Source organism: Eucyclogobius newberryi, unplaced genomic scaffold, assembly GCF_026437365.1.
Source record: "Eucyclogobius newberryi isolate DKJ021-1_F unplaced genomic scaffold, fEucNew1.0.hap1 SCAF_4, whole genome shotgun sequence".
Lineage (NCBI taxonomy): Eukaryota > Metazoa > Chordata > Actinopteri > Gobiiformes > Gobiidae > Eucyclogobius > Eucyclogobius newberryi.
In genome coordinates this window covers 21,695,789-21,722,340 of record NW_027316056.1, presented here as the reverse complement: position 1 = coordinate 21,722,340, position 26,552 = coordinate 21,695,789, and the positions used below count along the sequence as shown (strand labels likewise).

General features: G+C 40.7%; 3 protein-coding genes across 3 annotated transcripts in view; 1 reads left to right on the top strand and 2 right to left on the bottom strand.

Moving 5' to 3' along the window:
- helz (helicase with zinc finger) overlaps positions 1-16,832 on the bottom strand; it is a 29,196-nt gene extending 12,364 nt beyond the window's left edge. The window contains exons 1-19 of the mRNA XM_072463320.1: positions 16,749-16,832; positions 14,479-14,714; positions 11,753-11,789; positions 11,464-11,588; positions 11,194-11,250; positions 11,061-11,109; positions 10,910-10,985; positions 10,614-10,812; positions 10,366-10,473; positions 10,130-10,271; positions 9,908-10,054; positions 9,225-9,495; positions 8,857-8,983; positions 8,571-8,765; positions 6,568-6,698; positions 4,921-5,100; positions 3,611-3,712; positions 2,854-3,032; positions 230-348 (exon numbers count right to left, since the gene is read on the bottom strand). Coding sequence (XP_072319421.1) covers positions 230-348; positions 2,854-3,032; positions 3,611-3,712; positions 4,921-5,100; positions 6,568-6,698; positions 8,571-8,765; positions 8,857-8,983; positions 9,225-9,495; positions 9,908-10,054; positions 10,130-10,271; positions 10,366-10,473; positions 10,614-10,812; positions 10,910-10,985; positions 11,061-11,109; positions 11,194-11,250; positions 11,464-11,588; positions 11,753-11,789; positions 14,479-14,697 — 2,463 coding nt within the window. The 5' untranslated portion in view covers positions 14,698-14,714; positions 16,749-16,832. The remainder of the gene's footprint in view (positions 1-229; positions 349-2,853; positions 3,033-3,610; positions 3,713-4,920; positions 5,101-6,567; positions 6,699-8,570; positions 8,766-8,856; positions 8,984-9,224; positions 9,496-9,907; positions 10,055-10,129; positions 10,272-10,365; positions 10,474-10,613; positions 10,813-10,909; positions 10,986-11,060; positions 11,110-11,193; positions 11,251-11,463; positions 11,589-11,752; positions 11,790-14,478; positions 14,715-16,748) is intronic.
- Positions 16,833-17,141: 309 nt separating this feature from the next.
- On the bottom strand, positions 17,142-20,060 carry psmd12 (proteasome 26S subunit, non-ATPase 12). The gene is made up of 11 exons (XM_072462482.1): positions 19,840-20,060; positions 19,458-19,517; positions 19,250-19,378; positions 19,067-19,174; positions 18,876-18,980; positions 18,610-18,759; positions 18,359-18,493; positions 18,140-18,252; positions 17,860-18,034; positions 17,715-17,792; positions 17,142-17,633 (listed from the first exon to the last, which is right to left on the bottom strand). Exons 1-11 carry the CDS (start codon positions 19,945-19,947, stop codon positions 17,424-17,426), a joined length of 1,371 nt encoding a protein of 456 aa, XP_072318583.1. The 5' UTR covers positions 19,948-20,060; the 3' UTR covers positions 17,142-17,423.
- Positions 20,061-22,205: 2,145 nt separating this feature from the next.
- Positions 22,206-26,552, top strand: part of LOC140377127 (cytoplasmic phosphatidylinositol transfer protein 1-like) — a 60,536-nt gene continuing 56,189 nt past the window's right edge. Inside the window, exon 1 of the mRNA XM_072462438.1 lies at positions 22,206-22,540. Coding sequence (XP_072318539.1) covers positions 22,493-22,540 — 48 coding nt within the window. The 5' untranslated portion in view covers positions 22,206-22,492. The remainder of the gene's footprint in view (positions 22,541-26,552) is intronic.

Genomic DNA, 26,552 nt, shown 5'->3' with positions numbered 1-26,552 from the left:
GAGCACTGTCCGGAAGCAGACAATTTAGAGTTTAATCCTTGTGGCTGAAGAGCTTGAGTGACTGAATATGTTTGTTCTATCAGTGGCTGCCGTAGCTGCTGTTTGCGCTTTTGCATTTGAAACGGGTGAAAACACCGACAACACTCTCATTTCAGAGTGCAACCAGATGCTTAGTGCAGCGTACATCACCAAACAAATGTTTAAAAGTAAAAATACTTGTGGCTCATACCTGCATGTGGTCTCCAGCCAACACAATGCGAGTAGATTTGTTAGCTAGAGCAAAAGGCATGATCGTCTCACACTCCATCGCCTGGGCTGCTTCATCGAGGAGGATATGACTGAAGAGTCCTGGAGAAAACAGTTTATTTAATACATGTTATATAACCATTATAAAGTCAGATCTATCAGAGCAGTTTCTTAAAAAGGTGAATCTGACAGAGGACTATCAAGATTTATACAAGGAACGAATACACTGAGGGGTAAAAAGTGCAATATTTAGTTCAGAACAAGAAATATTGCCAGTGGTGAGTTTAAACATTTACGAATTCTGCAATTGTTTTCATATGTTGAGCGTTGTTTCAGTCTAAGTGATAAACCTACTTTATGTCTCGGGAAATGAGTGGGTCTCACTGTCTAAATAATGCTTCTTATCAATTTATCATAATGTGCAAAGAAAGTCCATTTTCAGTCGTGTCTCTGGTAAGTCGTTGAAAAATGTGCATTGAAAAATGACTAGCTGAGAATTCACATTAGTAGTTCTTTTTATAGGTACAATCGCCGCAGCTTTTGAAAGGAATGGTACTGTAGGAACTGTAGCTTAACCCTGATTTCAAAAGCTCAAATGGAGCTGAAAAAGAGTGAGAGGGGATGAAACAGCATGGCAAATGAGTGCGGGCGCAGCGAGTGGGGAAGAGAGCGGCGGAATAACAACCAGCAAACAGCCTCCAAAGCTAGAGCACCCCTTCTCCAGCGAGAGCAGATATGGGATGTGACGGCAAAAAACTCAATAAAATCCGGGACCGTCAAAGAGCAAAACAAACAACTACAATATGGCCTCGCAGGAGAGAGGCGGAGTCAGGTACCAAATGATCGGTACCTGTCATGTTGACAGGGACGTAAAAATAATTTCAAGGCTTGAAAGAGGATTACAACGGAGTCTGGAATACGGTGAATAAGACCAGATAATATGCAGAACGTGAACTATTGCACAAACTACCCACATAAGCTATATTTTCTTGTCCTGATATTAGTCATGTTTAATGATCTATACTGACTGCATAAATAGACAGGACAGTGTAGCCTATCCATAAAGCCACGAGTAGCAAGCGAATTATATGCTTGAATAATCTGAGCACTTATACCATTTAAAAACAAATTGGGATGAGTCGTGTACATCTCTGTTAATCAGTGAGGCATTTCTCGTACTCGTGTTATAAAGTGCATTGGGCACTCTGTTGAATGCAGCTCACTTTGATCCGTATGAATAACAAATGAGATTCTAAAATGATCCTGATGAGTCATTCACAATGTGTGCGTTTCCCCAGGCAGTGGAGGACACATTAAATACAGACTGGAAAGAGACAGCCAGAGTCTATAGAGCTCAGAGCAGCTGATGTGAGGGCGCTTAATGTTTCACCTGGGACGCCGCTGAAGGGCCTCGGAAACATGTCCAAACCAAATTACATTTTCTGAGCTACAACCTTTTCCTGGTCTTATGACGCTGGTGGTACATGAACAGAAGTGCAATAAAGAAAAGAGTAATAAAAGTAATAATAATAATAATAATAATAATAATAATAGAAAGACTCGATACATGCACAATTGTATTGCAACGTGCATCTCTGGATCAATACGTTCATTGTTAAGACGTTCATCACGATATATCACAATATTGATATTTTGCACACAGCCCCAAGGTTTATACGCTCATGCTAGATGGCTTAGATTAATGCCATACTGTGGAATATTCTTAGCAGAACAATAGGTGCAGCCCCCTTCACCAGAAAAAACTACTGAAAATGTATCATTGTGATTCAAATTGTGATTTTGTTTCAAATGTGATTCATCAAATGGTCACACTTATACAGAGCTTTTCTACCTTGAAAGCACTCGAAGCACTTTACATTTACAGAGCCTTACAGTCTGAGTCCAAGTCTGAACTTTATGAATTTTATCCTGGAATTAACCTTAAGAAGAGGAATGACCAAGATTTACATATATTTTCTAGAAAGACAAATACATTTAATAGATAAAAAACAACAAAAAACAAATGGTTGGTACCTACATTGACATCAGTGCATTATTATCATTTTCATTATCAAGCCAAACCAGCCATCAACAATTTGCAGACAACAAGGTCAATTAAATCCTGGCGGTGGCTATCGAAAAGACTCGTTTCTTTGTTTGCAACTGAGACTTTGTTAATCCCAGTGCAGAATGGGCAAGAAGAAGACAGAACATGGAGTGGAGGCTTAATGATACGAGGTACATTAGATTCAGACAGATGGTGTTCCCAAGCAACACAGAAAAACCCCTCTGCTGACACATTAGAGCTGGTTATTAGCCTGCCCTGATAAATTGGTTTGCCTTTTACAAAACTTAAGTGAGTTCCAGGCCGTTTGAAACTGGGCACCTGCCAACAGCGGCCGGACAGTGTTCACAGGGGAAGACCACACAAATGTATATAAAGGATTTATTGACACGTTCTAAATATGAATTTGGAAGGAAACAAACTTTATGGGTTTTCCTGGGTAAGGACATTGACAAATATTGTTCAATTGTAATTGATTTGGCAACCCAGTCATAAAAATGTCATTTCAGTCAGACTTGATAAACCGTGAACTTGCGACTGACCTGGCTCCAGGTCAAGCTGGCAGAGGTACTGGGAGGTGCTGAGGGTGACCACCACCACGCGGTGCCTCAGAACGTCCTCCCTGGTGGGCATCTGGAACATTTGGTGTGTCCCAGAGATGAGACAGTACTGCTGGACGACTGGGTGCACCGTCTTCACCCAACGGTACTTGAAATATACCCTGAAAAACCACACAACAACAAACGTTAGAACATTTATTATTTAAAAAAAACACATATTTCAAACATGCTTTGATTTGGCTGGTTCACAGCATCAAATTATCCATTCTGATTTCTGATCAATAGAGTGGAGTTTATTCTGGTCATCACAGACTCTTGCGCTTTGGATCTTTGTCGCTGGGTTAATTCACTCATAGAATTGTACTTCTGGAAGAAGTCGGGCTCTTCTTTGAAATAAAAAAAGTTCTGTGACTGACTCCATGGCTCCCAGACCAGTGTGGTAGTACTTTTTCCTCAGCCGTCATGCCAGGTCAAGGCAAGCATAGCTTTTGTCGTTTGTGACCTTTGGGATTGTGGACATTTTTAAGTGTGAGTGTGAGGAAAGGGCAGGGCAAGTGGTTCAAGAATGCCTTCCTAAACTAAGATGTAAACAATTCAATTACTTTTTCTTTAGTTTTTTTGAAAAAACTAAAACGTAGATTAACATTTCTCAGATCTCCTACATTTCTGGAAATGGTGGTTTCTGAAAAAAATCCATGTGAGCATTTGGTTCTATAGATGAGATAAGAGAAAACTCTACCTGAGAGGTCTGGCATGTGCATTTCCTGCGTCAACATACGGATGAAGGTAGTCCTTAATGTAAAGGTCAGCCGCACTGTTAGAGTGTGTGCAGATGAGGACCCTGTAGAGACAAAAGACTCAAAGGTCACGCAATACACACAAGGAACTATTTAGTGACTCCATACAGCAGATACTTTAAATAATATGCCACCAGCAGCTGCAATCATTAAGTAGCAAATGTATTAAGATAATGTTTTATTTTTGAAGATCACAAAGAAATAATTTTTCATTTGAATAAATAAGTTAAATAAGTAAAATAAACAAAATATATATCGACAGTAAACCCAAATAAATGTTGATTTGTTCTCATAAAAAGATATATTATACAACTACAAAAAGTTAAAATATAAACGTTAATTAAAATTAGCAATAGAAGTAGGCATATTGGAATCTACACCGTGAGAAGAAAACATCTCACTTGTCTCAGCTTTTAACACATCAATAATTTATTGCTAAAATGAAATATTTAATGTCCGTTGAGTAAACTGAAATGAGGAATAAATATTGCATTTGGACACATTTTACATGTTACATATACACTATCTTTCCATAGAGAACAAATGCTGTGTGCGGTTCTGGGGACAATGTAAAGCATTCATTTTTCATTAAGACTAGGGAACCATTTATGGGTCTGCTACACTGCTTTTCTTCAAACTGAAACAATTACAACCATTCCTGTGGGCATCTACACATTGAGAAAAATCTCATTAATGATAGTACAGAATGTGTTGGTAATCAAATGGTAACCAGATCCACTGACCAAAAAGAAAATGGTAGAACTGTGCATAATCTCATAAATAAACGCTCATTCTGTTGCACACAATTTAGCTACTCAGTAATTCTAAGTTTAAAAATGTCAAACCAACTGCTTGTGTCCTGGAGGCAAAATGCAATCCAATCTTGCCCTTAATCTGACCTCACAGGCAAATTATCGCTCACATGAAGTGCAAGGGTCGAAACCAGGGAAGAGGGGAGAATCAGAAAGGTGTAAGTTGTAGAAAAATATTCAGTTTTAGCCATCTGGACACTGTTTTTAGAAAAAACAATATGTTTTGACTGTTATCCAAGAGTCATTCTCATTCTGAGGATCGAGTCTGGGAACTCAGATATTTATTCTACTCTGAGTAGGCCCTGCCATAGGGCGGAGCCTCCGGGTGATGGGTGTTGAAACTTAAACCTACATCTTTCTGCAATGAACATTCCTGGACGAACAAGGGATTACACAGAAAGGTGTAAGGCGAGTTCTCTCAGACAAAACTATACACAAACCTGGAATTGTCCTGGCGAAGGATGTGTTTGACAGCCTGGGCCAAGGTGAAGGTCTTGCCTGTGCCATAGGGCCCAATGATGAGGATTGGAGGCAGGCAGACAGACACAGGTGTGGTGATGGCCAGGACAGCTTCTTTCTGTTTGGCATTCAGACGAGGGTCCAGCTGTTCGTCCCACTGCCTACAATTTCACAAGATTTAACGCAGGATTAAAGACGGCGAAAATAGAAAAATAATGGTTGTTCTGGGATTGTAGAACGTGACTGTTGGGGTTGGCATTATTTTTTTTTTTAGTTAAAAAGCGTAATTGACGATTTTTCGCCGATTTGAGAACTCAAGCGGAGGTACGCACTCCCCCGTGCGGAGGTACACAAAAGCCTCGCTGCTAACACGTGCGTTCGTTTATTAGCGTGACGGATCGCATCGCATCTCTCGTCTCCGTAGATTTCCGTCTCTTCTGAGCAGCTCGAACTGTCTTTCTCTGTCTTAATTTTGTCCCGTACACTGAGGGAACTACATTATGATAGAGCCATGTGCTTAGACACAGGGAAACGTGCTGCTCTCCTGGCGACGAGCCGACGAGGCTGCAGCTGTGCAGTAGGTGCGTTCTATGATTGATACATGGCAGGACTAATCGGCAGGCACGAGGAAATGAGACTCAAATTTGGGCCAAAAAAATCATCCATTCCAACTTTAAAGGAACAAACTGGCTTGTTTCACTATAGGGAGAAAGAAAATGGACCCCAAAAGACCACCTGTTGTGGCCTGAGGTAAAGTCAACACTCTTTTTACATCCCCCATTTGTTCCCTGCATATTTGAAAGTCAGCGTGTCGTTCTAACCCGCACCTGCTGCCAACCACCAATGTATAAAAAACACTGCCACAGTCAGTCCTGATCCAGACCCTTCCTGTTAACTATGAAGTTCAGACAATGGGGGGATTCAGTCTGTACTTCTGTATCGATTACTTGGTATTTTTAGTACAAACAAATATAATATAATAAAATCCTCATAATTTTAACCTGATAAATTAGTGACTAAAGGTCCATTAACAAGAGAAATTAAGTCTGAAATTGCCTGACAACATCTCAATTCAACAGCACAGGCCTAAAGAATAGAGGCGCCATCAACAGCAATAGTCTTTTATAGTCAGGAACACAAAAATACATAAATGATCAATTAACAATAAATGACTGAATATATCCTTTTATGAAATTATGAACTTATTTGGTATAAATTATGGATTTATTTTTTGTACTTGTCCCTGCAGTAGATTAGGTGTAGTACACTTTTACTTATATGCAAGTCAAACAAATGTCACACAATCAAAGTGAGCTGGCAGGATGCAGCAGCAACAGCTGCGAAAATGACAAGAGGATTATTTTTGACTTGTGCTCTTGTGAATAAGGATTTCTGCATTTGCCGTCCCACCTGTCCAAATGCAGACACATCTGAAGCTTTGAAAAGCTGATAGCTTTTCAGTGTGCAAAGGCAAATGCTCAGGTTTATAATGTGCTTCCACAGGCTTATTCTTTCACTGATGTTTTTAACAAATTCTAGTGCACATTAACTTTGCATTTTCTACATTCTATCCAAAATACAATGTTAGCATGAGTGTGTGAGATGAACTTGAATGGTGTGATTCTGACCTGTTGGGGCTCCAGGGGATTGTTGGGACAAGGCTTGCATCAGGAAACAGAATGGTATTGTCTTTGATGCGGTCCAGAGCATAGTGCATTTCACACAGTGGCAGTCTGTTCAACTGGAACTGAAGCTCCACCTGAGATAATGAACAAAAACATATTAAATCAATGTTCAACAGCTAAAATAACTCGTAGAATAATGTTGTAATCATGTGGCAAGTCAACCCACTTCTTAAAATGTGGTTTTAAGAACTAAATACAGCGCATGTAAAAATATCTTAAAGTCAGCAGTGTACTGCCAAGTTCTGTGTGGCAACCCAAATAAGTAAACATAAAACAATATCTTAAACAAACTTATTTGTCAATTAATAAAACACTTTAGAAAAAAAAGCACCAATAAAACACACATCAAAACTACCACGTACAACCACACCACCCTCAAGATGAGTCTGTCTACAGAGGGAGGTGGCCCGGCTGGAGATGATCATGGACTTCAGGAAAGTCCCAGCCGCCCAGCCCCCCCCTCACCATCACAGACTCCCCCATCACCACCATTTATGTTTTGATCCTGACATCAATAAAATATGCTATGCCAAAACGTATCATTTGTGTATAATGTAACTGGGAGGATTTGATCCAAAGACTAAACTTATGTATGACGTTTTAATATGTTAAACTTTACCGCTTGAAAAGAGTAGGGGTAAAACAAGGATATGCTAGAACAATATTATATGATTGAAGTCTGACAATATAATAAGTTTCCATGAGGTCCCCCTGTTAGTGCTCCTAGAGTTTGCTTGTAAAAAACGCCCTGGGATGTCTGCCTGCAGAGTGTGGTCTAACATGGCCAATAAACATCACAGGCTTCTCAGACTTAAGACATTTGAGCTCAGGTTTTTTTTAAATCATTGTTTTGGCCTGAAGGCTAAAGATAAGGAAAGAGAAGTGTGAAATGGGGGATGAGAGAGACGGGGAGACATGCAGTACATTGTCGGGGTCAGAATTCAAACTCACGACACTGTGGCCGGCTGGAGCCTGGGATATGCGCAGTGCCTTAACCACTCGACCACCAGGGAGCACAGGCTCATGTTTTGTGTAACTTTAGAGGACAATAGACAATAATGTCAGAAATGTGAGCTAAAAATAACCAGAACACAAATATGAGGTCTATCAACGTAAAATAAAAACTGGCATGAAGCTTGGACCATGTAGATTGCCTTTATGGTCTCCTCCTAGTGTTCTTGTAAATTAATATCATGATTTCAGCGATTGCGGTTATTGACCAGGCTCATTACAGCAGCTGCCTCACGGTGTAGTGGCCGGCGCTCCAGCATCCAGCACTGGCCAGTCGGCTTTGCCATGGTCAGCTTGAGTAACAATGAGAAGGACTGGACTATGCCCCAGATGGGCAGGCCTGGTTTTAAGCCATGCAAAGACATCCCCTACCTCCCCTGAAGTGATTTGAAGCTCTGCGGTTGTGAAACCGAAAGTATAAAGAGCACATTGCGCATGTAAACACAAAGGCATTTACAAATTAAGCCCGTAAAACTCAAGTCATTTCAAATCATTAGGCTCAAGTCAAGTCTCAAGTCTCAAAGGGCAAGTGCTAAGACAAGTCTTTGTGGTCCATTAGTCAAGTAACTCTCAAGACATGAAAATTGTGAGTCTGACTTGAGTCAAGTCATGTGACTTAATTCTCCCACCTCTGACTATAAACCCCTTTTGGATTCTGATTCTAAACTAAAAAGAAAAAAATAATTGGATGAAAAAGAAATGGAAGGAGGATCACATGCAGCAGAATAAGAAGATTAACTCCCTACATGACATGGTGACAGTTTTGATAACCGTTAAGTCTTTTTCTTTAGCACACGCTGCAATGTTGGGGGAAGAAAATCAGCAATCATTAACGGCCAGATTTTTTTTTGAACTAAATCCATGAAGATGGAGCTGAGGACATCTACCTTTAGTACTTAAAAACAGAGTGAAAGACATTAATTAAACTCACGCACCTGTATTTCCCTGTCTGGTATCAGCCCGAGCTCGTCACAACAGTCTTTGCAAATCCTAAGAAAGATGTAGTCCTTGGTCTTCTCCTCAATCACAGCCTCGTAGACACGCTCTTTGACCCCGGGCGGTTCACGACCCAATGGTAAAACAAGGACTGAATTCACCTTAGTCATCACTAGCCGCCCTGCCAATGTGTCCTAGTTACAAAAGACAATGAAAAGTATTGAAATTGGAATTAAGTCAAGCGTATTTGATTTGTGATGATGTGCAAATATTGAACAGTAGTACCTCAGACAATGTTTCTGTAAGTTTGAAGCGTGCAAAAAGTTGCCCATTTTGGGCATACTTTGCTCCAACTGAAATGCCTGTGAGCATAAAGCTGGTCACAAGCTGGAGGTTGACTTTAATGTTGAATCTGCAAGGACAAACATTGGAATATACCTTTAGTATACAGAGTTTTATGCAACAAATGTTAGGCAAGAAATATTAAGTAAATGTACAAAGATTAAGAGGCACCATCATCATTAAAGTAGGAGACAAAATCAGAAGAAAGGAAAGGGTGACACCTAGTGGTAGACTAATGCCATTAAACATCTTTTTCCTTACCAGTAAAAAAAACGTGAATACAAAATCTTTGTGGACGTGAATGTACTCACTTGCTAACTTCCTTGTATTGTGCAATCTCCTCTATGTAGAGCAGGTCATGCAGTCGGGCTTGGTAGTTGTCTTTGGTGAGAGTCTTGTCCAGCACAGACTGGGTGAAGAGTTGGTCTGCTGACAGGGGGATCTGGTAACGGGCCAGTAAGCTGCGATCTATATCGGCCATGGGCTCATTGGAAGTGAACTCCACAATGGTCTTACATGAAGCATCCCAGCGCTTTGCAGTAATCAGAAGCTGTTGTCTTGCAACCATAAGATGTTCGAGATCTGATATATGAAAAGTACATTTATTTAAATCAGAGTTGTCAACACGCCGTTATAGATGCTGATCCAGAGCGTCCCAAATATGCTCACTGGTGAGTGTGCTAGCCACGCAAGAACTGAGATGTTTTCAGCTTCCAGGAATTGTGATCCTTGCAACATGGGGCTGTGCATTATGAGGTGATGGTTGTGGATGAATGGCACAACAATAGACATTGAACATTTGGGGTGCTCTGGATTAGCATCTACGACTTTTTTTTTGGTGATTACTCCAGGGTTAATTGCTCAGTCAAATGTTGACAAATCTATAAACATTTTGAGAGGAATAGGTCTTTTGAGTATATAGAAAAAGTTCAACAATATCTTTGAGTTCAGCTCAAAAGTGTTACGTATATTTTTAAATCTTAAATATTTTTACCTTCAATTGATGCTGCATCCACCATTACTCTCTGCATAAGTACAGGTTCTGACCCAAAGTCAAAGACCACAGTCTGTCGAAAGGTACCAAAGATCTCTGTAGCAAAACCAACTGCCACTTTGTAAATGCAGTGGTCAAGGCCATTGTCTGGGAAAACATAGATGTTATAATTACAGCCTTCTGATTAGAATGAGTGCGTGTCCATATGAGCATGGAGCAGACCTGATGCTTCCTCTCCAGGGGTCCACTCTTGGGAGCCGGAGGCGACCAACTGAAGCTGATCCCCTGCTGAAACTCCGGTGATAGAGAAGTGTGGCCGGTGTGCATCATAGAGCAAGGCGATCCGGTGTAGCTTTCTTGCAGGCTAAAATTCGTAAATCATTAATATTACACAACATTTCATCCAACATACAATTTGAATAATGCATTTACATAATGGAAATTAGAATTTAAAGTACCCTGCAGAACAAGGAGAAGGTCCAGGAGTGGGACGATTTTTTGGAAGTGACAGTCACAGAGAGGCTGGAGCTGGTTTGTACATTCACTCCTTCTAAACTGTCACTTAGCTGAAAACACAACAGGATTTAAAAGGAAAGATTTAGACTTCACTAATATACTTTTATTTATACAATGTATTTATTTTTTTATCTTTTATCATGCAACATATGTATATAGCAGAAATGTTGGCCCGTCTTCACGCACGTACCACTTTCTCTGGGGAGAGTGAATTCATCCACTTTTCTATGAGTGTTTCCATGTAGTTCTCCGTGAAGTGTTTGCTCTCCTGTTGCTGTTTGAGGCGGATGAGGCGTGAGGCATAGCGCTTCTGCCACTCCATGAGCTCCTCCTGAGAGTGGGCCGATGTGCACTGGGCTCCATACCTGCATAGACCCTGCTCCAAGTACCTGGATCAAAATAAAAACACTTACATAGGTAGTCTATACATTCTTTTTTATATGTTTACCAAGCAAACAATAATTTGAGACTTCTTGTGCTCCTTACCTTTTACAGAGGGTGTACTCCTCACTGCTGGTGACTCCTCTCGGAGGAGGGCGGAACTGCCAGCCATCTTCAAGATCTGTTAGTGCATAGCCAAGACGTCAATTCAACACTTCTTTAAATACATCGTTTAGGTTTAAATGTTAGCATTTACCTTCATCTTGGTCTTCAGTGTATTCTGACACTGTCTGTGTATTTATAGCCTAAACACAAGAATGAAGCAAGTTCAGATGGATGGTACAGGTGACCCTACAATTTGATTAAAAAAAAAAAAAAAGAGCACTAACCTGTACTTCTGAGAAGAGCATTTTTAACCGTGTTAGGTCTTTCGAAACTATACCATTCTGTAAATTAAAAAAGCATTTGATTATCATTTGAAAAAGAAAACCGTGTTGTATTAACATATGAACATATATATTACAAACATACAAAACATCAAATACTACACCAGTCTTGGGGAGTATTGAAATGTGCTGTAGTTTAAAATATCCCTTGGTTTCATCCAGTTAAAATACCATCTACTGTTGTTGACTTTTTTTAGAGGAGGTAATTCATACCAGTGCTTCTCCATACAAGGCTTTTGAAAGGATGCTGGCCACCTCCTGCAGGCTGCCATCTGACAACATGGCACGCAGGCTGGCCTGAAGCGAACCATCTCCCCTGGACACATCTTCTGCCAGGACTAGAATTAAAAACACTTTTGTTAACAAGCAACTCTCATAATAATAAAATACATCAATATTCATGATTAAAGTACACATTTCAAACAGATCCGAGTTAGGAACATTTAGATTATGTAAACAATCAGAAAGATAAAAATAAATAAACAAAGCAATATTCTCTCACCATGTTTGCAGTCTTCATCAGCATCATCATATTTTTTCTGTTTTTGAGAATATAATTGAACAAGTTAGTCCATCTCTATTACACAAATAATGGCAGAAAATGCACAACTCATTTCTACACTGGGCACTAAAAATGTAATCATAATCAGATTCCTATGACACTATGCCATCAAATCCTGATTTCAATGCTTCTCTTAATTGTAGATTTTTGCTCAACTCCAGACACATTTCTCCACCTATTGGTTGGCCTCAGATTTGCTCACAGTGGCCCTCATTTATGGTGAATGTTTGTGTGTGTATATATGTCCATACGCCAGAGGGCGTGTGGTATTTACGAACCTGTATGTACGCATGAACAACTGATGATTTGAATGAAACGCCCCAAAGTATTCATGTTTCAAGAGGCCTCAACCACAAGATTATGGCACGGACACACGAATATGACAAAAAACAGTGTTTATCAGAACAGGAGAGGTTTTGGTTCATTGGAAAACATTGGCAATGAATAAAATCTAAGCCTAAAAATAGCGTAGGTCCATTTGCTATTTAATAATTAATTCAAATTTTTATTGAATAATGACGTTATTCCGCCCTGCCAACTTTTCCCACGTGATCAGCACTGCCGTTGCAATCCCACTTCCGGTAACTCGATTGGTTTAAATGGGAAAGAGGGACAAGTCTTTCTGCGAAACATGCTAGAAAGTATATTGATTAGTGTAAAATATCCAATGTTCATATGACCAACAAGTCACCAATGCCCTGATTCCCTGGGGGCCCCAAAACGGCTTTTTAGATTGTGTAGAACTTCTTTTCTCTCGAGGACGGCAGAAGGAGGCGGGCTTGCAGAATAAGGGGAATAGCTTAATCAATTGATTCAACTTCAGAAAGCACAGCTATGTGATAGCTTAAAGCAGGGGTGTCCAAACCTTTTCACAAATTTTGAAACTTATACAGAGCAGAGGGACACAAACAACCCAACAGTGAAGTGAACTATTCGAAAATTTGCATTTGACATTGTTTCGATGCCTCCACACCTTTAATAAGACTTGGAACATTAATATTAGCTTGGAATAACATAAACATGTTTGAATTTTTCAAATTTTACAGGAAAAAGTACTACTTTTTGTTGTTTGGGCCAACATAGCAGGAAGCCGGAGGGCCAACAAAAATTGGTCTCAGGGCCACCCCTGGCTTAAAGTCTATACGACAGGTTCTCTTGTTTTTTTAATTATGACTTAGTTAGGTAGGATAGCACCTGTTTCACAACTAAATAAATGTTTTATATGGTATTATTGTTTGTCAAATCATAAATATTGTTTAATTTATATGGATTTTGGCTCTTGTTTTCCGTATGGTTGCTTGGTAACAGTTGTAGAATTCGCTCTACCCGTCATATTTGCTGCCCATGTCCAACCAGGAAGTACAATTATAAACTTCACCAAAATTGTCACACTGGGGACAAATAAGCAAAATGTTTTGGTAAAATCTGAAATATAAATGTGTTCACTATGTGTTAGGGAAATGTGTGGTCTAGCCTGTCATAGAAACATTAAATGTGTGAGGAGGGCAGTGAGAGGGGAGCGAGGAGGGCAGTGAGAGGGGAGCGAGGAGGGCAGTGAGAGGGGAGCGAGGAGGGGAGTGAGAGGGGAGCGCGGAGGGCAGTGAGAGGGGAGCGAGGAGGGCAGTGAGAGGGGAGCGAGGAGGGCAGTGAGAGGGGAGCGAGGAGGGGAGTGAGAGGGGAGCGCGGAGGGGAGTGAGAGGGGAGCGCGGAGGGCAGTGAGAGGGGAGCGCGGAGGGCAGTGAGAGGGGAGCGCAGAGGGCAGTGAGAGGGGAGCGCGGAGGGGAGTGAGGAGGGGAGCGCGGAGGGCAGTGAGAGGGGAGCGCAGAGGGCAGTGAGAGAGGAGCGCGGAGGGGAGTGAGAGGGGAGTGAGAGGGGAGCGCGGAGGGCAGTGAGAGGGGAGCGCAGAGGGCAGTGAGAGGGGAGCGCGGAGGGGAGTGAGGAGGGGAGCGCGGAGGGCAGTGAGAGGGGAGCGCAGAGGGCAGTGAGAGAGGAGCGCGGAGGGGAGTGAGAGGGGAGCGCGGAGGGGAGTGAGAGGGGAGCGCGGAGGGCAGTGAGAGGGGAGCGCAGAGGGCAGTGAGAGGGGAGCGCGGAGGGGAGTGAGGAGGGGAGCGCGGAGGGCAGTGAGAGGGGAGCGCAGAAGGCAGTGAGAGGGGAGCGCGGAGGGGAGTGAGGAGGTGAGCGCGGAGGGGAGTGAGGAGGGGAGCGCGGAGGGGAGTGAGGAGGGGAGCGCGGAGGGGAGTGAGGAGGGTAGTGAGAGGGGAGCGAGGAGGGGCGCTAGGAGGGCAGCGAGGAGGGCAGCGAGGAAGGGAGCGAGGAGGGGAGCAAGGAGGGGAGCAAGGAGGGGCGCGAGAAGGGCAGCGAGGAATGGGGCGAGGAGAGGAGCGAGGAGGGGAGTGAGGGGCCCGAGGAGGGCAGCGAGAGGGGGAGTAAGGAAGGGAGCGAGGAGAGGAAAAAGGAGGGCAGCAACGAGGGGAGCGAGGAAGGGAATGAGGAGGGGAGCGAGGAAGGAAGTGAGGAGGGCAGTGAGGAAGGGATTGAGGAAGGGATTGCTGGTACTGGAACTGCTGGTTGTAAATCTTCATGAAAATGTAGAAACAGAGTCCGTAGTTGTTTTTTTACACAGACTTTATGTAAATGTACAAAACGTAAAAGAAGAGTATGCTGACCAGCTGTAGCAAGGCAGCGATGCGATACAGCAGGGCGCGGCTGCGGAGCGGAGCGCTGAGGGCTGGAGGACTGGGGGACTCTGGTGCTCCGGTTGGTGAGGTTGGGGGCGCAAGTGCCACCAGAGCAGTCGAGCTGTGGCTCACAGCAGCCTCGTACTCCCGCCGGGCTAACGATTTACTGGCTTCTTCACATGACTTTTCCGCTCTCCTGTCCGCCATGACTTAGGGCAAACCACCTGGAGGACACAAAACATCTCATCAGCAGAAATAAAGTGAGAAAAAAAAACACTTATAGGGCTACTCTCTCTCTGCTAATCTATTTTGCATTAACCATTGATCAATACATTATTCCATCACCCACACAAAATACTACTAGTGTGCAATTAACTGCACAAAATAAATAGGCAAGATTTGAGAATTAGCAAATACTTCAATAATGGCCTTTTAATTTCTATATTTATAATTGTTGCTCCTATGACCAGTGACTAAATAATCTTTCTTCACAGTTTGGAAAATACATAAAATCTCTCAGCTCAAAAGAAAAAAAAAATCAGATGCTAATTGATACTCAAACTAGATCTCTTTTGAGCAAGTATCCTTTCTTGAACACTTTTAGAATAAGCCATTATTCTAATTATATATATATATATATAATTTTTTTTTGTTTTTTTTTTTAGGTCACTATGTAACGTTTACATTTCTAGTGAGGTCTCCTGTCACCTGCATGTCTTCATTTTCTTCAACTGTTATTGCTTTTGTGCTTTGTATGGCATTAAACTAATCAGTTTTTATTGTCATAAAGACAACTTACATTCCACTGTTAACGCCTCTCTGCAGTTTTGATCTGTAACTTGCCCGGGTGTCATCACCTGCTTGCCTCATTAATACCATACCGTGGAACATTGCAGGAAAAGCAGTATGAAACAAATTTGATGGAATAGGAAAGGGAGGAAAATGTGTAGCTTTTGCAGTGTAGACAAGATGGTGATCGCAGATGGTGTAGTTCATCTATCATGTTCTTCCAACAAACTGATGTGTGTGTTGATTAAAAAAAAAACGGAATAGTTTCATCTTGACTATCAGAATTCAGCAGTGATTAGAAAGAGCATCAAATTCAGAACAGTTCAAGATATAATAGAAGACAGGGTGACCTGCTCCAGAAAATATCAGCCACAAAGGCCCAAACTTTACCGGAAAACTACTGATGTTTGTTCAAGTTTTTAATCATGTTTTTGCCCTGCAGGCGGGATTTTTTTTTTGATTTTTTATTTTTTTTAAAAATGGTCAGCGTCAAATTGTGTTTTTACTTCATGATTGTATTAGAATGCAAGTTAAATGTAAGATAATCAAAAGACAAGCACAGTGATAACAACATGTTATAGATACTGTAAATTGTTTATTTTAAAGACTCATAAACTACGCATTTTAGTTAAGCAATCATGTCGGACAATAATTATATTTAAATGTAGTTACATTTTACTTCAATTAAAGAACAGTTTATATGTCAGTTGACAAATTCAAGAAGGCATTTTACACCTCTATTTATATTCCTAAGATCCCAGTACATAAACACTCACTAACTTAAGTTTTGATGGGCCTAACTGGGTGCACCAGGCATGTTTAATGCACATATTCATATCTGTCATGGTAAACATTTAAGAAAGCGATATATTTCATGACCCCCGTCACATAATGGGGATTGGCAGACACATTTACCATCGCTAGATTTAAAGTGCAATTCCAAAGCCACAGAACAAAAACAGACATAACAACACTGTAGATGATCTCTGTTGTTTCAGGATTAACAAGTTTAGTGTTTGGGATGGAAACTTGAGGACGACTGTGGGTCAGTGCAGTGACGGTTGTCTTGTGAAATACAGAAACACAACGGAGCTCTTCGATGACAATTTCTTTGGATGGATAGATCAACCACAGATTGCAATACGCAGTTATGTGTTAGCCGTTTGGCAATATATGGCTTTTAAAAGCACTAAAGTATCATGCTAACAGCAAGAATAACGCTAGCTGGCTGGTTTGTTAATGTTAGCAAGCTAGCTACTAGCATAGCTCATCGAAACAAAACGGGATTTGGGCCCAGGGTTTTGGCTCGGTGTTTGTGCGCATATAACTGCTGTGACATCACACCGACATCTTTGCACAAACCAAATGTATCTGTAAACATCTTTATTACTTACACAGACAAACAACTTCATTAGCGATGCACCGAAAAAGACAACCAGTGGAACTGAAAATGGGAAGTCAACACTTACCTAGCTTTACTTTCTACGCCATCTTGGATCCACTTGTCAGACCCATCGCAAAGCATAGTGGGATGTAGCGCTCTGAAGGTTGTTGGAGTACAATGTGCTGCTCTTTGAGCAGATCGTTTATAGGTCCCTTATTGTTCTCATTTACATTTAAAATTAAACGAGAGACGATTATATCAGCGTAAACAATATTTAAATTAGACGATTACAATATTGTTAAAATCGCAGGATCCTTTTACCTGCTGGGTTAAACACAGCTATAGCTAAAAGGGTACATTAAACCACAATTGATTAATGTAGGGTTGCGCAGAATAACTAGTGACGGTCATAGATGCATTCTTGGTTTCCCGGAAGTTAATGAAATGTAACCCCAATAACAAGACAAAAGAAACAATGGATAGTAGTAGGTACATTTTTTTTGTTTAATTAAGTTCCATATTTACTACAATAAATGCAATATAATATATTACAAAGTCAGGTTTGAAGAGAATTACAAAATAAGCAGGAATTGTTTATCTTAGTTTGTTTATAACTGACAGAACAAAGAAAGACAAGGTGTTGATGTGGCGCACCATCTCATCAGAAGACAATGCTAAATCCAGAGGTCACCGGTGTGTATTCAGTGAACATTTTTACAAAAAACAAATTAAATGATAATACAAAATAATGTAGTCTGATTCACTGCAGGTTGTGAATCATCTCCTCCTTGGCAATAAGATGTGTAGTCTTATTGACCAATGACATAAGAGAATTGAGCTTATGAGACCAGTCATTAAGTAGATCATTAGGATCTTTGGGTCTCTGAAAGTTAATGATGCCAGCCAGACGGTCTACCTTGGCATAGATGGTCTTGTTTACAACAAGGTTGGACAAGAACTCTTCTGACTCCTGTAAATGCAGAGGAGAAATAAGTTCCCATTGAAATACAATTCTTTAGAATAACCCTGGTAATTCATGTGTAGTACATACATTTATGGAGAGGTCAAGCAGTCCTGCCATTCTTTTCATTGTGATCCGTGTGTAGTATTTAGCCATTATTCTGATGTTCTGCAAAAAGTACAATTTATTTATTTATTCTTATTTCAGAGATATTTGATGTGTATAAACTACTTACATGCTCCACAACTCTGTTCTTCAGGTCTTTCCACCTTTTCTCTCCATCCTCTGAATAAGAGAAAACATCTGTGGCTGGGTGGTCGGAAGAGCCCTCTCTCAGCTCTTTCCCATAATCCTCCACAAGAACAGCCCAGCGCATCAACTCCATTGTGGTGAACAGCTTCAGAAGGTCCCTGGGATAGGAGGGGGAAAATATTGGTATGCACATCGTCCCGTTGGTACAGCGACCTTATAATAAACAATCACAAGCATTGCCATTTCTAAAATCAAAAACATACTTGTATTTGGGAATTTCTTCAAGTTTCTTGTCAGTACTGATTCTGTGCACCAAATCAGACTGTTCATTGTCATAGGGAGAGAGAATCACATACAGCACCACACTTTTCAGGGCCTAAAAACAAAGCAATAGAGAAGTTAAACATCTTCATTAACATGCACTGTACAAACCAAATAAAACCCTGATATACAATAAATAAAACAAAAAGCTAATGGTATACCTGCTGCCATTTTCCATTGTCCTCCAAAATGCAAGGTGTGTCATAGATGGCACGATAATGTTTACAAATGGACAGGTATGAACCCTCATGTTGATCAACTTGAATCATCAGGTTGTAGTACTTCAGTTTCAACTCCTGGATTCATAAAAACAGACCAAAAGATCAATGGTAGGTATACTCAAAATGGCTCCGTGGCAAGCAAAATGTTGGTTATAAAAGATCAACCCAGGTTGTCTTTTGTTTATGCTTACCTCTGTTCCTTCCTCTTGGAAAAACTTTGTGTTTATTTTTTTGCTTATGATTTGTGTGCGAATGTAATCTTTAACAGCAATGCACAGTCTCATTTGTTCTAAGATGAACTCCACTTTTTCCTTTTTCTCCATTGAGCCATAAGTCTCTACCTAAATAGAAAAAGAAAACGTATATGGCAGCTTAAATAGGTGGTTCAATGTTTACTTCTACTTGGATCATGTATTAAAACGAGGAACATTTAGTCTACCCGTCCAGAAGTTCATACCTGCAACTCTTGAAGGATGGAAGCTGCCTCTTTAACGTCTCCACTCTGCTCCTTGATTCCAGCTAAAGTCTTGGTCAGCCTGGCACGCTCAATCTCTACATAAATCTATTTTTGGGAAATAAGATCAGACTAAAACAAGGAACCCAGCATAGAACCATATCAAATTCTAAAGTTAAGAAGAGCTGTTAGACCTTTCCAGCTGTTACGGTGCGAAGTGTGTCAATGAGCCTAAGCTTGATGGTCAAATCAGAGATGGTATCCACATACTTGTAACACTCCTGAACCATCTTGGCAACAGCCTAGATTTTCCATTGGGAAATAGATTAGTTAAAATGTACATTTCATAATGGATTATAGTTGCTTACCAAACCTACCTGTTTGAGCTGGCTTCGCCTTTTTGACAGTAACATAATGTTCTCGTTTAGGGCATCCCAGTCCTTGGCCTCAAAGCACATCTGGACCACAGCAACAAGAATTCTAGAGGTGGATAACATGTCTGAAGCCTGTGAAAGAAGTTAGGGGTTAGCATCCTCCGTCAACGAAATAAAAAAGTCTGTTATCAAATGAAGACACATAACTCACCGTTCGTGTTTGCTTCTCCAATGACAGCAAACTTTCAACAGCTTCCTGCAGTTTCCCATCCTAAAACATAAATACACGATTATGATTATTAAGAGTGTGATTGTCGGAGTGTGGCTGACTAGGCTAAATACTTTTAGCATTAGCATCGTCATTAATCGAATATTAAAAATATTCAAGTAAACCATAGGTGAGGAAATTATCAATAGTGTAGTTAGGAGTGTTTCCTAACTAACACATGGTTTTACAGATACGAGTGATACAACGCAGTAAACCAAAACAAAGAAACTAGAATAAAGCGACACCAGTGAATGCTACTGTGGATGCTAACGCTCCCATGCACCATCATGACTCAGCCGGGAGCACGTCTCCACTCTCCGCTTACTTTGGCCATTTTCTCGCATTCAGGCAGTCGCTGGTCTACAGTTGAACTGTAATCAACTTCCATTTTTACAATCTTTCCATCAGATCGTTCAGCTCGTTCCTCGGTCATGTTTGATTTCGGTTATTGACGATTTGACGTCTGCTTCTTTTGCAAGGCTAACTTAGCTTCTTTTCACTATTTTGCTTGTCAGACGAATGGATGAGAAAGCGCCCAATCAGAGAGGAGCTAGCAGCTGTCCTACGCGCCTGAAGGACCCAAGGAAAAAAAACGAAAAAACACATAGATCATGACATAGATCTATATCTTATATGATTATGTGCTAGAGCATATCATTGGACTTTCTGTTGAAGCAGTTCAGCCTTGAAATACTTAATTACATTTTTATATTTTGGCATCTTGCTTAATCTGATATACTACCAGTAAGATTGCAATCATATAGGTCTACCTGTAGGGGGAGACAGATGCTTAGAGTGCGGAAGAGGCTATTTTATGTCATAGATCAGATGGTCTGACACACAGTTTTTCTTTCTTCAAACATGCAATTGTAGAGATACAGTTTTTAGCCCATGTTAGTTGCAGCCTATTAGCTAATGCATTTAAATGGGTGCATTATTAATTAGGCTTAATAATAATAATAATAATAATAATAATAATATAATCATAATCACAGATACAGGTGATGCTCTCTGGATGCTGTCAGTCGGTGTCTGATTTTGCTTTCGCGTGCACACACAGTTGGCATTCCCCCCATAATTTAAACTGACATTGGTTTTGCTTGTTGCCAAGAAAGGTTGTTGTAGTCTACAGCGCAGGTTTAGAGTAGACATAACAATTTCATGAATCAGAAAATGTCTTGCTAAAAGACACAAACGTAATTATGGAATTATACACAATAGGGTGATCACTGGAGGAGATGGAAAACACTTATCTTGAACCCCTATTTACCAAATTACAACTGTGAACAATAAACCTTTTCTGATTCTGATTCGTATAAGCTTACATTAAACAATCACATCACACACCATACAATGTGATTTCTGTCATGTCTTTGTGATTTTAATGCTTTTCTTTCCTGTTGTGTGACTTGCCCTGTGTATGAATTGTGCTGTACAAAAAACTTGCTTTGCTTTACAAGAAATACTGCTCTTTGCGCACCTATGAGTATTAACTGTGGAAGTCTGAGCACAGTGTGAGCAATGTCTGCCTAAAAGCTTTTGTGCTTGAAAATATTTGTGAGTTTGGATGACACGAGTCTGTTCAACAAAACCCTCTTTGACAAACATGGGTTTGGAACAGTTCAAATCTGTTGCTTAGGTCTATACAAAGAGGACTCAAAGGAGAGGTTATACAAATCAATCATGATGAAATAAACACAAGCTGATATTAAAGAGCGTAAATGAGAATGTCTTTGGCAACTTATTTGAAAGTTCTACATCCTTGGTCCAGCCACCTATTGTTTAATAGAAGTCCTTGTTTGCTACATATCTCATTATCATGCATGCTTGACAATCTGTCTGGTCCTTACATGCCATTCCTTGTTTTATTTTTAGGGTTATTTTTGTCTGTGATTCATGCTCTTTAATGTTACCCTATTGTATATCATAATCTATGAATCCACATTTTAACAGGCCTGTTTTCCAGTCTCTACAGGCTTATATGAGTCAGAACATAAAGACCTGACCTGGCTGTATGACTGTGGTCATTATTAGTCATTAGGCCTCTTCATGATCGAAAGTCTAGTCTGACATTAACGAAAGGCCTTTTGCGTGTGAGTGAGGAAATGCGTTGCGAACTTCTAATGCAGATATTTCAACTGTAGCACAGAGGGAGAGCGAGAGAGAGGGTGCAGCCCAGTCTTGGGTTTGCTAAAAACGATACAGAATATGTTTTCAATTGCCCCAAGTGGAGGAAAAACTGAAAAATAAAGCAATACAATGACCAAACATTGTAGCAGCAACTTCGAAGTGTAATCAAACGACACATACAATTATTGTAGATAATTGAGCATACATAAAAAAGAAAAAAAATCCTACAAAAAACACAATTGAACGTTATTGCGGCAGTTTGCTGCGCTGACTATAAGTGTTGATATGCAGTAATAAAAGCACATCCGGTTTTCGTCATAAATGTATTTACCGGACGGCTTAAAAGTGAAACTATACACAGGCGAAGCGTCACACGATCACAAAACACAACTTCTTTGGCCTCACTTAATCGAGCGCGAAACGAAACCACAATGTCCACCGCTTTATTTAGGCTCGCGAACGTTTTTTCCTCCTCGCGTATTTTGACACAGCCCCGCCTCGCCGCCCGTGACGCTCTGACACTGACGTACGCTTGACGCACGCGTGTGGAAAGGAGGCGATGACCGCAGGACGGACGGAGCTCACTGCTGCCGTGTGGCGTCCCGAGACTGCGAGGGTGACTCCTGGTTCCGATGAGACAAGTTAAGCCCAACTCGTGTCGTGTTTCCAAGCCCGGGACAAAGCTGCTCCGCGTGCGCTGAACCGTCCGCAGCGCTCCACATCTCCCGGGACGGCGGACAGACGTCTTATTACTACTACGTGCGGCACTGGGGCTGGTTGTTTTTTTTGTGACACTTTGTTGAAAACACTTAAGCGCCGCAAACAGTTGAGCCCCGAGGTGGTGGAAGATGTTGCTGAAGGAGTACAGGATATGCATGCCGCTCACGGTGGAGGAGGTGAGTTCTAAACTATTTGTCTTGCGCTTTTTTCTTTGTGTGATCGCTTTGTGTGATCAGTGATATTTGTTGTTATAGCGTAATGTGCCGGGAACTAGGCCATCCAAAGCACTCTTTATTTGCTCAGTATTACAGCTTCCTGTGTGATCTTTGAGGACATCCATGGAGCGGACCCATGCTTTAGGGTTGTCACGTAGCGACGCCAGCAGCAACGTTGGAGTTCCTTGTGCATTTTATTGAACATACATGTACCTCGTTTCTACACATTGTCCCTGCCAATTAGGAATGCTTTATGTCAAACAATGCAAAGCAGCAGGCTAATTTGCAAAGAGTGACCACTCAAAAGTTTAGGCATTGTCATATCCAGGCAACGTTGTACAATCACTTCCCATAGATGGTTGTATATTATCATGTATTCATGCATGATCACATTTTAGGGATACCTCTGTGGGGTGTCAAAAAGGCATTCTATTTGCTCTAACTTGTAACTTGATCTTCAATTTAGATCCATGTGAAACCGGTAAATCAAGATTATGGTTTACAAAACTTGCATTTGTCAGACATTGGCATAGAGTTGGAAAGAAATCTGCAAGGATGCAACATGAATTCCATAGGATTGTTTGTGAAAATGTATCATGTGGGCATTTCCAGTCTTTATGCATTTTCTCTTTCTGTTTTGCATGGTTATTCCAACAAGGTGTGTAACTGACTGTATAACAAACACTGCAACACTGTAATTGACTGTAACAACAAACGTATGCCATTTTTTATTTTTTTATTTAAAACAACAGAACATAAAACACACACACAACACACACACACACACACACACACACACACACACACACACACACACACACACACACACACACACACACACACACACACACACACACACACACACACACACACACACACACACACACAGAGAGAGAGAGAAACGGGTAATAATGAAGGAGGAGAATGAAGAGAAACTTGCCACATACATTTTCCAACATTTAAAACCCATTTTGTCCAAAAGCTGTCGAATAGGTCAGTTTTTAACGTCTGGATGCTTTTTTTCCCCTCTCCCCCAAAAAACCAGGTAATGCATCTTTGCAACCACAATTTCATATATACACACCCCCATTCTTTGTCAGCCCCTTCACTATGACCTATAACCTTAAGCAACTAATACATTCAGTCTATTCAGTTTAGACAGTTAGAGTTATTGTCATATTTACTTTTATCTATCACTCCTAGCATTCTTGCGGTCCAATTTAGAAGAACATCTGTAGAACAGTGCTATTAGTCTTGTGAACTGAACAGATGGAGGGAAATTGAGGTTGCTGTGTTTTATTTGATTATGGGTAACACGCTGAGCTACGAAACATCCCTTCGTTTCTTGCCTTTCCATAGGAAAATGTTAACATGTCATAAGGCCAAGAAGAAAAAAATGTGTGTTTCCAGTAACTCAACCGAGCTGGATTTGAAAATAATGAAAACCCGACCTTAAACATTTTATTGCATAATTTTACTGGCCGTACGTTTCGAGAATGTCAAATTGTGAGAGCAAATCCAAAAGCTGCGGGGAAAAAAATCATCTGTGGGGATCGTAAGATATGAAAATTGTCGCACTTTTGATAGGTTTTGTTTTACCTATGGGCGCATAGATTTGGGCAGCGTGCAGACCGCAGCCATGCCATGATAATATAATAGATCCATGTTCCATGGTGTTTCAGCTGTGAAGTTATTTGGCCTGACTGTAGAAAAGTGCTCACATCATCAAGTGACAATAAGAAAAATAGTGAGAGCTCACCGAACTCGCACGCAGGGCAACAGCGCCGCGGACGCGCCAACTACGGCACAAACCACAACAGAGCGGTAATTACTAAAAGGTTGTCTGCTAATGGCTCTTTTCCTGTGGTTGGACTAGTATAGATGTAGAGAACAATTTTATTCAATATCTGCATCCAATACGGCCACACCAATGCGAAGCGCTCACTTCTGAGAAAAGAAACTGTCTGCAAAACCTGTGCGAGGATAAATATATAAAAAAATTAAATAAAAATTCCGACCTGGATGTTTTTTTCATGTTACTGGAAACACACCAAAAATACAGTGTGGGCGATCATCACAGAACTGGCAGGGACAAAGAGCAGTGAAAATGGGTTTGACAGTAATGGAGTATGATTCTGAAAATGGAAAGAAACTCGGGTTAGTAGGAGGCCATCGGATATTTACTTACCCTGGGGTTGTAGGCTAATATGTTCACTCAGATTTGGAGTCGAAATGTCACTTGAGGTCACGTCTCTCGTGTAACTTGTCTGTGGGAGAAGATTGCAGTCTGCTGTTTTGCTGTGTTATATCACAAAGCTATACTCTCCTACAGATGTTTGTACAACTTTGACAAATGTTGTACACAACAGACGCTAAACTATGTGGAAATATTGAGGAGGATATTTGCTCTGTGAGCTGTCTGATGTGAGTTCCTGAGGTTAGTCATAGGTTTTTTCCCTTTTCCAATAAGCCTTTAAGTACGGGTGAAGGTTTTTTGTTGGGGGTATTTTCCAATTCTGTGGTTATGGGGGAGGCAAATGGGTCCATGACCTTTATGTGGTTTTGTACTTGCTTTGATTCAAAAACTAATTTTTGCTCATGTGCGTTTTAATTTTGTCTCATTTAATTAAGCCTCATAAAAAATACTTTCTGCTTAATGTAGTAGGCCGGGAACACCCACATATGGAACGTGCGATAAAGCAAACCAGTCATTTTAATGTAGAAGAGCTGCTCTCACCCACTGTTCAACAACTACAAGAGCAGACGTAGACTTGAAATTGTGCCAAATAAGGGCATATGAAGAAAACTAAATTAGTCCAATGGCCCAAATTTGTATAATTACCCAAGAATATTAATGGAATGCTACTTTTCAGGGGTAACGCCCCTTTCAACAACATCTGTTAAGACTATATTTTCACTCGACTTGAATTAGTTATTCAAGTTTAAGGATTTAAAAAAAGAGGGAAATAGTTTCCCTTATTTTGACAGACCACGCCCCCTACATGGCATGTTCCCGTCTGAATAAGATTGTGTGTTTGTTATTGCTTGGGTTCTCTTTCCTCACACTCTCTATGACACCATTCTAGGTACATGAATGTATGAATGTGAATATAAATTGTTTACAAGGAATGCAAGTAAGAGCATAGTCATTATCCGGGTCATACCCTGCTTTAGGCTCATAGATCATGGATATCTCTAAGAATAAGGAGAGAAAAAATATCACAAGAGGCTAGAAATACTACAATGATGAACCCAACATCTTTGACTTTATTTGATACTAATGTGTACAGTTTAACCACACTTGAAAAGATATTTGTGAGAAAAGAACATTTGAGATGACATTTGACTGAAATTGAAACACTGTGCAAAGTCGTAATCACTTTCTCTTTCCTGCTGCGCCTCAGGGATAACATTGGACTCTTTTTAGCTGTGAGCTGGGCTGGCTCATTTATCAGCACTATACTTGTTCACCTCCTCTACACCAGATTGTTTGTGTGGTAGCAGCAGAAGTAGATGGATGTGGGTCTTCCTCTGCAGCGTCTCACACCTCCACCCAAACCCCATCCAAAACGCTGACATCAGACAAACGTCCTCTAAAGCAGGAGCCTCTCAGAATCTCTTAACACGATCAGCCTTGTTTGATAGATTTGGAGTTTTCAGCACTTTTTCCATGCCTTTCATATCTTGGAGTATTATCTGTGGAGTAAGGTGAGCACCAAGGTGAAACCACAGAATATCCAGGATCACAATGATCTAAAAACTATAAGCAAAATGAGAAAATATTGTGGAAAGCAGCCTCCTTTTTATTAAAAGTATTGTGAAAGTCTGTATTTAGTGAGAAGATAACAGTAATATTTTTGCACATTGTTGAAGATATCAAGCTAAAGACCTTTTGCTCCTCTGAAGATTTCTCACTGCCCAGTTAAACCTGCATGAAAGAACGGGACTGTTAATTGGATTTAGGACTTTTATG

What these genes read in the sequence shown, in the direction of transcription:
- psmd12 (XM_072462482.1), bottom strand. Translation starts at nt 19,947, where the DNA reads ATGACCGAGGAACGAGCTGAACGATCTGATGGAAAGATTGTAAAAATG. An exon ending in AATGCGAGAAAATGGCCAAA is followed by an intron (nt 19,518 to 19,839) that starts GTAAGCGGAGAG and finishes TTTATGTTTTAG; the next exon opens with GATGGGAAACTGCAGGAAGC. An exon ending in GAAGAAATTCCCAAATACAA is followed by an intron (nt 18,035 to 18,139) that starts GTATGTTTTTGA and finishes CTCCTATCCCAG; the next exon opens with GGACCTTCTGAAGCTGTTCA.